General features: G+C 41.1%; 1 protein-coding gene across 1 annotated transcript in view; it reads right to left on the minus strand.

Annotated features, from left to right (window-relative positions):
* Positions 1-3,778: 3,778 nt before the first annotated feature.
* LOC115096864 (TNF receptor-associated factor 2-like) overlaps positions 3,779-14,564 on the minus strand; it is a 58,199-nt gene continuing 47,413 nt past the window's right edge. The window contains exons 9-10 of the mRNA XM_029612073.1: positions 7,882-8,136; positions 3,779-7,008 (exon numbers count right to left, since the gene is read on the minus strand). Of these exons, the coding sequence (XP_029467933.1) occupies positions 7,915-8,136 (222 nt within the window). The 3' untranslated portion in view covers positions 3,779-7,008; positions 7,882-7,914. The remainder of the gene's footprint in view (positions 7,009-7,881; positions 8,137-14,564) is intronic.

Below are 14,564 nucleotides of genomic sequence, written 5' to 3' on the forward strand. Positions count from 1 at the left end.
GCCCTGTTCACTGGACATAGAGAGGGCAATTTTCAAAGGTATCTCCACTGGTAAAACAGTGCCTTACCTACAGAAATGGCTTTTTATAAAACTGCCCGCCTGATATGTGGGTAAACTTACACAGGTGCTGCTAGTGTATGCATCAGTTTACCCAGGCTGGGCAGAGGCATTCCCTGGAGAGGAGTTGGAGAGGGGTGCAGAGGGGTTTGGACTTCCAGAAATATTTTCACATTTTCAAAAGTATGCCCATAGAATTTCCTGAAGCTTGTATGCACACATAATAGCGGGAGTGTGTGCAGGTAAATTTGGTGGGATAGTTTTCAGAGTGGACATATGCAAATAAAGTCCACTTTGCAAACTGGTGTGACTTACATGCATACTTGCTACCTAATTTAAATTGTAAAATTTGTTTCTGAATGACAGGTGCCTTAGAGTAAGGCAATTGCAAGAGGTGGGCAAGGGCTTACTGCCCAGGGGCAGGAAACCAGGGAGGAGACTGGACAACACACCACCCTTTCCCATCATCTTGCAAGCCTGTGAGTGCATAAGCCGAAAAGAAAAGGGGAGACACAAAAGCAACCCTTGCTTTGTCCCATGACTACACTGCCATAGATACAAATGCTCAGTTTTAGTTGTAACTTATCTTGATGACAGAGATGAGTCACATCTTCTGGCTTTTGTAAGCCAAACACCGTCAACTGATGACAGACATGGTCATTTTATAACACCCCGTGTAACTTATGCTTTGCCAAAAGCACATCTATCCGAGTCAGGTACACTGCCATATTCCAGTATGCCTCTGAGTTGTACGGGGTACTGACTGGGGTGGGACCGGATGGGTAGGGGAGGTGAAGAGAACTACAGTCCAGTGGAAACTTTCTGGGTTAATAGTTGAAAGTAGTCTGGAAGCCTTAGAATAGGGGTCCTCAGAATTGCCTTGAAATATATCATCAGAGTTTGTATTTTAATCTGGCTATGCAATAGACCTCCTTTGTATGGCTCTTTTGTTAGAAGGCTATCGAGAGAAAGCTGCAGACTCAACTGAGACTGATTAGGGTACCTGCTACCACTTCCCAGCACACTACAACCACCTCCTCATCACACTTCACTTGCTTTGCACCCACCAGCTGGCTTTTGTGGAGAGGTCAGTCATTCAAGCATTAAAAGTGAAGCCCAGCCTGACTTCTTTCCTCTCGATTGTTTTAGAAAGGAACCGATGGAATGCTTTTCTTCATTCAGGTGGTCATCGGAGTCAGACTGCTACTCTTGCGCTGCAGTCACATATTTAAAGTGAAACAGGGTTATTTTTTCATAAAGAAGATAAAAATAGCCTTTGGTGATGGACCTTATCCAAAACATTTTGAAAATCCAAAGCCATTATATTAATCCCTTAGCCACTTCTTTGTCAACACTCTCAAAAAGCCCCCATCCAATTAGTGAGGCATGATGTTGCTTCCCAAAAGCCATGTTGACCTGTCCAAGATTTCCTGTTTTCCTTATGTGACTGATTCAAATTTTTAGGTGTTTTTTTCATTGCCAGCTTGAGAAAAAAGTGTAAGACATTACAGAGAGCCACACCAAGATGGGGAAACAATGCTGCTTGTGCCATTACCGAAGGAAAGATACTGCATGGGAAAGTTTTAAACACTAACCAAGACGACAATTAGTAAAATTAAGTTGTCATGATATCAGAGGGGAAAGTCCTCTCCTGGATCAGAACTGACGGAAAGAAAGCAAAAGATGGGATTAAATGGTGATTCTTTACAGCAGAAGAAGGTAAACTGTTTTGTCCCGCAACGATCTGTGCCAGGGCCGGTGCTGTTCAATATACTGAAAAGGAGTAAAATAGTGAGATGGCAAAGGATGCAGGCGATACAAGATTATTCTGGATAAAAGCGGATGATAAATGAGCCACACAGGGACCTCACAAAAAAGCCCACATGGGCAAGGAACTGAGTGGATAAGTTGCCACCTCACTTCCCCTTACCCTCCTGACATGTGGTTGGTTTTACATTGAAACTTCCTCCTCCTTTTTCCTCGACAGATCATAAAAATATGGGCCTATTATTTAAAGGTTTCTTTTATTTTTGTCTCTAGCCAGCTCTTGCAAGCTAAGAATCAATATTTACAAAAAGTGGGCCTTTCTGAAGTGGATAGTTCTAGTGTGACGAGTGGAGGGAGGGCCAACTCCAGTCCTCGAGTGCCACAAGCCATTCAGATTTTCAAGATATTCATGCTGAATATTCAAGAGATGCATTTTGCATCTACCATCTCCATTGCATGCAAATGAACCTCAGGCATATTCTTTGTAGATATCCTGAAAACCTGACTGACTTGCGGCACTCGAGGACTGGAGTTGCCTACCCCTGTTCTAGTGCACTAAGCAGAAGAATCATTCTTTGTTTCAGTTATTTGCTTTTATTAACAATAAATGTATACTGCTTGTCATCCAATAAATGAACAGGGCCTGTATGTACCTTGATAGGAATCCCCTGCTTTCGCAAGATGCTGTCACATACATTGTGGGTGAAAATGAAGAGCCCTTTATCTTGCAGGAACTGGTTTCAACTTGAGTACTGCATAGAATTGCTGAAAAAGACTGGCATCCAAAACTCTGACAAGAAAACCAAACAAGTAGGAATGAATGCCACAGAGAACAGTTCTGCAGTAGATGAAGCTAAAAATACCAAACATGGGCCTGCAGATCTGTACTTGATCAACTGTATGCTGGAGGCCCACACCGTTGTAAGTTCCCTAAGTAATAAGTAAGCCCCTCATGCAAGTTTTAGAGCTTCTGAAGGGACAAGGTAAGTGTTTTTATTAATTGTAAGGGACTTCTCTAAAACTTTTCACCTTTTATTTAACTATCTCTGAAACATACACAACGGAACTAGCAGTGAGTTTTTGGTACTTTCCAACCTTAAAAGTGTTTCCTATGGTTGATTTTCCCCTACAAGAATTCAGTTTAACAGAAAACAGGATGTGGCCCAACCCAGAAACCTATTCAGATCTCAGACTGGCACCAAGAGAGTCATTTATTTCCACCTCATTGACAGTAAAATCCTATAACCTGGAGGGATTTTACCATGCTTACATCTGAGAGGAGGAGGCGAGGGTATGAATGTGATTAACACATATAGAAACTGCAAATGAAGTCAGCTAGGCAGAAGGAAGATTCAATTATTCAGAATAATTATTAATAAAATAAATTGCTAGTTATGATTTTTTTATTTATACATTTCTAGATCAACTTTCTCAGAAAATATTGTACAAGGTAGCTTACAGTTTAAAATCCAAACACATTCAAATAAACCATGTAACATTGGGTCATAAAAGCTGTTTGTTATAAGTCAAAAACACACAAACTCACATGTACAAAAAAAAATACAACCACAAAAGTAAATCAGAAGTGAATGGCATTATGAACACTTCCTCTTCCACTACCAGCAGAAGGGGCATCTTAAGTTATTCTGAGTTTCCCATCAGCATCTGCTGGGTACTTCCAAGTGACCTGGCCAGGATGCTGATGGATGGACCATTGGTTTGACCCAGCATGGCACTTCGTATGTTCTTAAGTTTTGGCTGATAGATACATCTTAAGGCTAGCAGAGAAAGATCGCACGGGGAAAATAATTTTTTAAAATTTGAAATAAGATAGCTTGAGGCAAGAACTCTGAGGCCAAGTTGATACTTTATGGTATTTTCCTCCTCTTGAAAAATGATGATCATAAACAAACATTACCATACATCTCACCGAAACAAATTAATTCAAATAGGCTTATAAACACAACAATCCTTTTTATTTTTTTTAAAGGAAAGATTAATGAAAAAGGAAAAGAAGTAGGAAATCTCTGCAACTGTCGTTAAATTTTGCAAGATTTTCATCCCTTGTGGCAACAATCTGTTCAGCCACTGCCATCCATGAGAAATCTAACCAAACTCCAACAGCATTCCTTTGCCGTGATTTCCAATGTCTCAGTTCTACTCTGAGGATCCCGAGACTGGGTCCACCCACTTCCTTAGATGTTGTCTCGCAATTAACTGCTCCACTTGTACCCCAATATAAATCAGGATGGAGAAAGAGGCAATTGTGTGTTTGCTGCCTACCACGATTACAATTTGCAGGAGCAGCAACTCACAGTTTTTATTTATTTAAACACATTTAGAACCCACCACTCCAAGGATCATGGCGAATTACAATAACAAAATAACAATCATAATAAAAGAAAGAAATAACAACATAATTAAAATATAACAAACTTAACAAAAAAGACAGCAGTTTGCATTCTGCAATAGCCCTGGTAGTAAATGGAAACATTTTTCACAAACCACTCGAAAATGCCTGTTGAAATAGCCAGGTTTTAGGTTCTTTTTAAATTCCTTAGTGCCAGAAGTCAAACGTAATTCTTCTGGCATGGAGTTCCACAGTATGGGATTGGCGACTGATATTGCACACTCTAGTACTTCCCCTAAATGTGCCTGATGCTTTGTGGGGATGACTAATAGACTTTTATTGACTGATCTAAGTATTGTTTGTGAGATATAAACATGGAGAGTAGCGCCTAACCAAACTGTCTCCTTACTGAAGATTATTCTATAAATAAGAGTTACTATTTAGTATTGTACCCAAAAATGAATTGGTAACCAGTGAAGCTTGGACAGTATGGGAGTGACGTGATCATATCTCAAGCATCCCATTAGAACTCGCACAGCCGAGGTCTGCAACAACTGGAGGACTCTTGTTGGATATTCACCTAACCCCAGCATTAATGAGTTACAATAGTCTATCCCCAAAAGCAGCAGTTGTTACAATACTGTTATTAAGTCAGAGTGCTCCAAAAGTGGTCTTAGTCTTTATAACATGCGTAGTTTGGAATAACTCATTTTTATTGTTATGACCCTGTGCTTTCATATTAAAGTTAACATCCAGAAGTACTCCAAGGTTACATACAAAAGAAGAGATTGAAATAGTGTGGATCCCAAACACAAATTTAGGTATCTCTTCATTCAGCTCGTGTCACGTTAAATAGATTATTTCCATTTTTTTGAGATATTGAGGGTTAAACGGTTATAGAATAGCCATTTATCAATGGCAGGTATATTTGAAGATGTTTGAAGGTATTAGAGATGGAATTCGATACAGGGAGAAAAAAATGTATATTGTCTGCATACATGCAGAAGTTTAATCCCAGCCCACCCAGCAATTTACATAAAGGGGGATAGATAGATATTAAATAATGAGGCTGAGAGGGCAGAGCTTTGTGGGACTCCTGTTGCAATTGTTGTCTAGTTTGAGGATGATCCGCCAATCTGGATTTGTTGAGTACGACCTGACAGATATGAAGTAAACAATTTTAATACTGTTCCAGACATATCAAATTCCATGAGGCAAGTTGTTAAGATGTTGTGGTCTAGCATATCGAAAGTGGCTGAAATGTCAAGTAGGTCCATGATATAACTTTGGCCACTATCAAAGTCATGTCATACTGAGTCAGTGATTGAAAGGAGAAGTGCTTCTGTGCTATGATTTTTCTGAAATCCACACTGGTTGGGATGCAGAAGGATATTGCTTTCTAGATAATCAGACAGTTCTTATAGTGGCCCAAAAAAGAGTCCAAGTATCCCCAGGACCAGTGTGCTAACTAGAAGGCTGCACTTCAGTCAATCCATGCGATATTTGGGTTTCGATGGGAACCATCTGAATACACTTTGCTTTAATATTTTGGTGTGCTCACTGCATAGTATTATATAGGAGCAATTTTGGAATAGCTCACTTAGTTGCAAAGTATGTGGATTTTAGCAAACACATTTTACACCAGTTTTCAAAGAGAAGTTACCCAGTGAGTTTCTCTTTAAACATTAGCCAGCATAAAACACATACACTAAAAACGTCCGCCCCCGGTACATTGTACTTGCTATTTGTGTGGATGGGGAAAAGGTCGGGCTTAGAATAACCCCCTGTATACCGCTGTTTTACTCACCTAATCTAGACATGCTCTCCCACCCTCAGGCCTGCCTCTTTTTTTCATTTTCAGTTATTTATTTAGAATTTAAATTTTACAATTTCAACACGTTCAACTTGCACAAGCAACACTGAACTAAAGGCTTAACAGAAAAAAATACAATTATAGCAAATATAACAATACAAAATAAGAAAAAAAAAATAAACAACTTATGAAACTTTGTAGCTCACTTTAGTCCCCCATCCAAAAAAATTAGGCACTGTAAGAAGCCTGGACATACTTTTAACCAGAGTCAGAGAGGGAAATTTTTAGACAGCTCAATTTAGAAGGTGTCACGCTGGCTGGCAGTGAGCCCTTGGGCTGCTTTTAAGTTGTCACTGCCTATTTTGTGCAAGCACAAGATAGGTCTTAACAGACAGCAGCTAACTCACCAGAAGGCAATCTTCCGCTTGACCAACCATCTTCCCCTTGAGTCCTCAGGTGCTGGCGGCCAGCAGGATTTACAGACTGAAGCAGAGTTGAGGTCCAGTCCAAGGACAGGGCAGAAGGCAAAGCAGAGTCGAGGTCCAATCAGAGGTCAAGGCAACAAGAAATTAGGCCAGAGTGAAAACACAACAGGACAGACAGGAACAGACAAGGCAAGTACAGACAGAAACAAAACTAGGACCAAGGCAGGAACACACTGGATCAAAGCAGAAACGAAGATAGGAACACGCTATAGTAACTAACACTGCAGAACAAGCAGGAGACCTGTTGCGAAGGCACCGAGTAGTTCTGAGCTTCCCTTTATATTGGGCAGGCTGTGAGGTCATCTGTGCGTGTTGCAGAAAATCCTGCCAGCAGGACGTATAAAAGGGCTCAAGGGCTGCAGAAAGTTCAGCCATTTTCCTTGGATGTTGCATGATGCCTGGAGATGCTTTAGATCAGAGGTTACACCTGGGTAAATTACTTTGAAAATTGTCCTCATATGTTGACTGCTAATTTCTGGTGTTTTTCTCATCAACCTCCTTCTTAATTCCTGGTTGCAAGCAAGATCCTAGGTGCACTAAGATATAATAAGAACATGCAAAACATCATAAAATTGATAATAAATATCCTTCTTTGTAGTGTACATGCAGACACTCCTACACATGGTATAACACTCTTAAACCCCTCGTTCCTTGCTGGGCCTATCAATGGAGTGGCCATATAGTTCATTGTCAAAAGAGATGTGGGACTCCTAAGAAACTGGTCTATAGATGGGCATGAAACCAAGGCTGACATGGATCTATATGGTCACTCTGGCAGAAAGCTGCAGGAAGAGCATGACTTCGGAGGGGGTCTGCCAAGGCATGAGGTAATGCCAGGCATAAGCAAAGGATCTCTTTTAGAGTTTCAGAGTAACCAAGATATTTCCTCACTCTGCAGGCATATATCATACACTAGCAGGCAGTAGTTTTTGAGTTTGCCATATAGACATGCTTCTTTAATAATCAGTGCATCTGTTCACATTATTTTATACCCTCTAACTGTACCAATTATTAAGATATGGTATCTGTTTTTTGGTTCCTGTATCGAATTCTGAACCAAAGCCTGAATCAATTTTCAATGATCTGTGAATGATCAGTAACTCAGCTTTGCCCAATTATGCCCTTTTCATATGAAAATGTAAGAAGTTAAATGCATAAGGATCAAAATGAGATCTAGGATTAAAAACAAAATACAGTGCAATAAAGTCAAGAGCCAGGCAAGGTTACAGTTTGCTTTAAAACCAGGCAGAACATGATTTTGACATTAGTGTCCTGATATGGCATTCATCTGAATTAACTAAAGATACTTCTATAGAGGTATTGAAAAAGAAACTCAAAAAAGAGAAGAGCATTCAGACAGAGTATGCATATTCTAGGTTAGCAGAAAACTAGAGCAGCTAATACTGTACCCAGCTTCTTGCACCGGCGGCTGACAAACCACATCAATGTCTTAGATCAATGCTGACTTTTACAAAGAGGACATCGTCACATGCAAGCTCTGAAAGATGTCTTTGGAACTCTTCCAAGGAGATAAAGTTTGAGATGCTGTAAGGAATATTTGCGCATCCTTGTGGGCGCAGGAAACATGGAGCGAACTGACGAGGCACCAGTCTCTTCAGGATGGACTCTTCCTGTCTGGTCTGGTTCAGTATAGATAACTGTACCTGGAAAAGACAGCAACACATACGCATTGCACTCTGCAGAGCTGCAGAACATGAGCCTTAATAGGTACATTTCAAAATGACATTTTGACTTCGGTGTCATTTTAGCATCTTTGCCACCTAAGCAAGGTGCATTGAGTGATAGTGACAGAGAAAGCCTGGTAACCCTTATCATCAGATCAAAGATGAACATTTAATCAGCATGATTCAGCAAGGAGGGATCTGGTGTATAACTGAAGGGACTTCAGCCTGTATTTACTGGCTAGTTCCCCAAAAATGATTTTATTTTTAACAGCATGAATAGTATACAAACACAGGACTTTCCTAATGTGGCTATGACAAATGCAGCTGCCTTTCCTATTATAATATTGTAATTTCTGACTTCAAGGCCCTCAGAATAGTGAGCAATGCTGACTAACAGCTTTACAGTAGGAGCGCCCTCTACTGAAATGAGACCTTCAGGTGACTCCTATAGGTGCACAAGAGAATGAATATCTATGACAGGAACGGGATACTCGATAGGGATATGCATTCATTCAAAATGAATGCCTAAAATGCAATGAATAAGGCCATTTTCAATTCATTCCAAATGAACAAACTACAAATGGTATCTTACAAAAATACATGAAAATGTTACTGTATTTTCATATTCGGTGTCAAAAAATAGTACAGGCCTCCCACAGCCCTGCAAGCACCATACTGCCCTGCCAAAATTAAACCCGGGATCCAGGAGTACCCAGCTGGGCCTTTCTAACCCTCACTCCAGCCATTACAATTAAAGCGAGCCTGGGACCTGGGCTACTTGGCTAGGCCTCCCCAGGCCCTTCCCAGCCTCTGTAAAAATCTGCCAGGCCAAGGACCTGCCTACCCAGCCTCCATTTACCATCTTCGCATGATCCTCAAAAAAATCCTTAAGGGCAGGAGCAAATTTCACTTGCTCATGCCCCAGTTCTAGAAACTTTAAAAATAGCACCATACTCCAGGTGGCCATCACCATTTTTAAAGTTCCTGGAACCTGGGACAGGAGCGAGTGAGCTTCACTCTCAGGGCCAGCGCAAGGGTGTTAGACACCTTAGGCAAACCTTACAGCTTTACAACCACTACCCTCAACCCACCCCAAATACAATTATAAATTATGCATTTATGGGGTAGATTTTAAAAAAATACACCCGCGCGTACTTTTGTTCGCACACCAGGCGCAAACAAGAGTATGCCGGATTTTAATAGATACACGCATAGCTGCGCATATCCTTTAAAATCCGGGGTCAGCGCGCGCAAGGCTGTGCAAAATTGGCAGCCTACACGCGTCGAGCCGTTCAGCCTGCCTCCGTTCCCTCCGAGGCTGCTCCGAAATAGGAGTGGCCTCGGAGGGAACTTTCCTTCCACCCCCTGCACCTTCCCCTTCCTGCACCTTCCCCTACCTAACCCACCCCCCAGCCCTATCTAAACCCCCCCTTACCTTTGTTGCAAAAGTTACGCCTGCCTGAGGCAGGCGTAACTTGCAAGCATTGGGTTGGCTGCCGGTGCGCCATGTTCCGGTCCGGGGGCTGGTCCAGAGGCTGTGGCCACGCCTCCGGGCCGGAACCATGCCCGCGGCCCCACCCACGGAACACCCCCGGATGACGTACTGCCGCAACACGCCCCCCCCCCCCAGGAAAACCCTGGGACTTACGCGTGTCCTGGGGCTTGCACGCGCCTCCGAGCCTTTTCAACATAGGCTCGGCACGTGCAGGGGGAACTTGGGGCAGGTTTTCGGGGGGTACGCGCATATCTTACGCGCGTACCCCTTTGAAAATCTGCTCCTTATAATTTTACAGGAAAGAGGACATTTACAATAAAGTTTTCTGAAATAAAAATCACAACATGTACATTATATTTACAGGCACTATTGTATGCCAATAACCACAATAAAGAGTCAACATGAACTGCAGACACAGAATTAATCAAATAAATGGCGTTCACATAAACCTTGCAATTTTCAAACTGTTCATATACACCCAAGCGTAGGATTAAAGAGACCATCATAACACCCAACAGTGATAGGACCTATTTTCATCTGATCAATTTGAATGGGTCATTCATAATCATAGGTCTCCTAGCATGGCATTTCAAGCAGTTCTTTATGATTTTTTTCTGCATATAAAAATAAAAATCAAAAGGAAGTTACTTCCTTCAGATGGAGTTTTTCTTCATTGTCCAAAATATGAGGGATGCATCAGCCTTCAACTACAGAATTTAACCAAAACCCAAGCCGGCTAAACACTGCAGTTGAAGAGTTCAGTTAAATGAATAGTTTGAAAACTGCAAGGTTTGTGTGAACGCCATTTATTTGATGACTAGAGTATGCCAACCAGAAAACCTTGCTAAAAAGCACAAAAGCTCTTGGAACTCATATGGTATTAGGCCTATTGTAAAACATGATGGGTGTGTGCTTGGAACTCAGAAAACCATGAATAAACTGAATTACAATTACAATATTAAATCTACCATACCAAAAACAGCACTAACTGCCAGCACTTAAACAGCAAAAACCTTGACCAATGAAAAGGCAATGCTGCAAATATTACACAAGGCCCTAAAACACCAATAAACCTCCTGTTAGGAAAACAGAAGAAACCAAGCTGTTATAGCTACTTACATAGAAACTACATAGGAGAATACCTCAAGTTCGGTCATACATGCAAAGCACAGATAGACCTCACCAAATACAGAATAAAGAGACCCTAAAGTATACTGTAAATAAAAATGTGTAGACAAAAACTGAACTTGAAACTACAACAAGTTAGAGATACAGTGCAACAATGGAAAAACAGAAATATCACTATTCCTCGTAAAATATCAAACAATAAAATATAAAATATCTAGACTAGTACAACCATGCTAATAAAATGAATATTTCAAAACAGCTGACAAATAGAATAATATTGAATAATTAAAAACTCATTTAAAAATTTTCAAAAATGTTCCAAACACCAAAAAATATTGCAAAACAGGAGACACATCAAATAACACCCAATAATTAAAACTAACAAGGATAAAAAAAATCACCCCAGCTCCTTATTTATTTATTTATTTATTTATAGGTTTTTTATATACCGCGGAACGTTACAAACATCACCTCGGTTTACAATGAACAATAATTTAGCAACAGGCTTTACAATTAAGAGAGAACAAGCGAAAATAACTCAATATTGCAATGAATCAGCATATGGTACAATTAAATCCCATCTAATCTTATGGGAGAAACTATGTATATTTACTAGCGGTATATACTTCAGTAAATAATGTACAAATCAAATATACAATATATGTATAATTAGATACATTTAGGTCACGGAAGGCAGAAAGTAGAAAGAGGGAAGGGGGGGAGAGAGGCTGGACTAAAAGAGTGAAGAGAAAATAGTAGGAGACAGAGGTTGTTAGAGGTAGGAGACGGAGGCTGTTAGAGGTAGAAAAGGCTATTTGTGGAGTCTAAGGGCATTATGTATAAGCTTCTCTGAAGAGCCAAGTTTTTAAGTTTTGTTTGAATTTTTTGATACAGGGCTCCAGGCGCAAGTCCGTAGGCATTTTATTCCAGATGTTTGTTCCTGCTATAGTAAATGATCGATCTCTTGTAGAGACATGTTTAATTTGTTTGAAAGAGGGAGTCTTGAGTTTGGCTAGGTGTATTTTTCTTGTAGGTCTATCGGATTTGTGAAATGTAAAGTGGTCAGAGAACCATTGCATTTCTTGGTTGTAGATTGATTTATGTATAAGGGTTAGGACTTTGTATGTAATTCTCGATGCAACTGGTAGCCAGTGGAGGTATTGGAGTACTGGTGTAATGTGGTCATGGCGATGCGCATTAGTAAGTATTCGGGCGGCTGCGTTTTGTAACATTTGTAACGGTTGTAATGAGTTTTTAGGCAGTCCAAGAAGTATGGAATTACAGTAGTCCAGCTTTGACAATATTGTAGCTTGTAATACAGTTCGGAAATCATATGGGTGTAGGAGAGATTTGATTCTTTTTAGAGTATGGAGTTTAAAGAATCCATTTTTTACAGTGGCTGCAATGAATTTTTTTAGTGAGAAATAGTTATCTATGATAACACCAAGGCTACGGACTTGCTGTAAAGCGAGGGGGCCAGCTTGTGAATAATTAGTAGGATGGAGGGGTATGTTACTTTGTGGAGAGATGATGAGGAGTTCCGTTTTACTAGTATTGATTGCTAGAAAGTTTTCAGTGAGTAGCTTCTTTATTTCTTCAAGTGCAGCGTCCCAGATTTTCAGTGCATTGGGTAGAGAGTCTTTAATGGGGATAAGAATTTGCACATCATCTGCATATATGAAGTGCGGGAATCCAAGTTTCATCAAGAGCTGACATAAAGGGAAAAGGTAGATGTTAAACAGTGTTGATGAAAGACAGGATCCTTGAGGTAATCCTTGTTGTAATTTTCTGGGTTCGGATTGGTTGATACCAAATTTAACACTGTATTTTCTCTCATTAAGATAGGACTGGAGCCAGCAGAGCGCGGTGCCAGAGATTCCAATTTGAGATAGGCGGGAGATCAGGGTATAGTGATTGACAGTGTCAAATGCTGCTGATATATCAAGCAGAGCAAGGATGTAAGAGTGACCTGTGTCTAGCGTTTTTAATACTACATCTGAAAGTGATAGTAGCAGAGTTTCGGTACTATGGTTTTGGCGGAATCCATATTGGGATGGAAATAGTAGTTGGTGTTCATTTAGAAATTCTGTGAGTTGTTTGTTTATAATTTTCTCAAATATTTTGGAGAGGAAAGGAAGGTTCGAGACTGGTCGGTAGTTAGAAGGTTCAGTCGGGTCCAAGTCCGCTTTTTTGAGGGTCGGTTTTATAATGGCATGCTTGAGTTGTGTGGGTACCAGTCCAGAAGAGTACCAGTCCATCCTTACCTGAGAACTTTTGGTTTTGAAATGCCCTGAGATTATCGTAGCTTGGCTGGTGGGGTGGGGAGGGAGGATTGTTGTGCCCGTTCTCCTCTCTTTTTCACATAACTCCACTCCCATGCTTTCACACACATGCATTTCCTCATTCTCACACACACAGGCTTCCTTTCTCTCACTTTCATATACACACACACACACACACACAGGCTCGCCCCTCTCTCTCTCTCTCTCACACACACACACACACACAGGTTCCCTCTCTCACACATACACCATGGCTCATTCTCACTCTCTCTTAAACACACAGGCTCTCTAACCCCCTCATACAGGGGGCTCCCTCTCACATACATATGGGCCCCCTTTCTCTCATTCACATACAAACTCATATGATCCTCGGGCCTCTTCTTGTCTTCTTCTATGGTGGGTGCAATGGGCTCCACCTTGGGCCCTCCTAGGCCCCTCTCCTTCTGTCTTAGGCCCTATCATCATCTTTGGCTGTGGGTATGGGTTCCACCTACACTGCTCACATTCAGCCATGGATGGGATGGATGCTGCCAGCAGCCCCGTTCTCTTAATTTTCAGCCATTGGTAGGATGAGCTCCACCCGCAGCCTTCCTGGGCCTTCTAATCTTCAAGGGAGATGGGGTCTGCCCATGGCCCTACTAGGACATTTTGCTTATCTTTGGCTGCAGGCAGGATGTGCTCCCCCCATGGCCCTCCTGAGCCTTCAAGTTATTTTCAGCCGCAGCTCCACTAGGTTGCTCCACTCATCTTAAGCTGTAGATGAGATAGGATTTTTCCAAGGATTGTGGAAACAGGGTAAATGGGAGCCAGGTAGGGGGGGGGGAGGTGGGGTTCTGGCCCCAATAGATTTTATCAGAGAGTGGAAGGGGCCTTGGGAGACCCCAGCTGTGACCAGTGATGCCCATTCAGGTAGACTCAGACCCCAAGCTTGATTTAATTTTAGTGGCTGATTGGGATTGGAGGGGCCTGGGGAGGCTCAGCTGAGTGGGCCCAGACCCCGGGTTCAATTTTGGCAGATCAAGATGATGCTTGCAGAGCCTTAGGAGGCCCAATTCTGGGTTTTTGGGTTTTTTTATTTTACAACAGTTCATGGATTTTTTTTGCAGTTTAATGTTTTTTATTGGATGAACCAAACCAGAAAAATATATTGAACAAAACAAAAAACATGAAAAATATCCCTGAAATGAAAAAATGATCTAAACCAAAAATATGGGGACTGCACATCCTTCAATGCTGATTCTCCAGTGTCACATACAGATCTAGTTTTCAGGATAACTAAATTATGCAAAGTAAGATGTTCATTGGGTCATATGAATTATATAGTGTGTGTATATAACATGAATATTCACTGTAGATATCCTAGCAACCAGACCTATTTGGAGCCCCTGAGTATAGTAGTTGAATACCTCTGTGATAAATGCATGCATTTTCTGTGCATTAAACTCATTTATTTTTTAAATTTATTTTCTTCAATATATATCCTTTTATCTACTGGTATTATC

Source organism: Rhinatrema bivittatum, chromosome 8, assembly GCF_901001135.1.
Source record: "Rhinatrema bivittatum chromosome 8, aRhiBiv1.1, whole genome shotgun sequence".
In the NCBI taxonomy this organism is placed as follows: Eukaryota; Metazoa; Chordata; class Amphibia; order Gymnophiona; family Rhinatrematidae; genus Rhinatrema; species Rhinatrema bivittatum.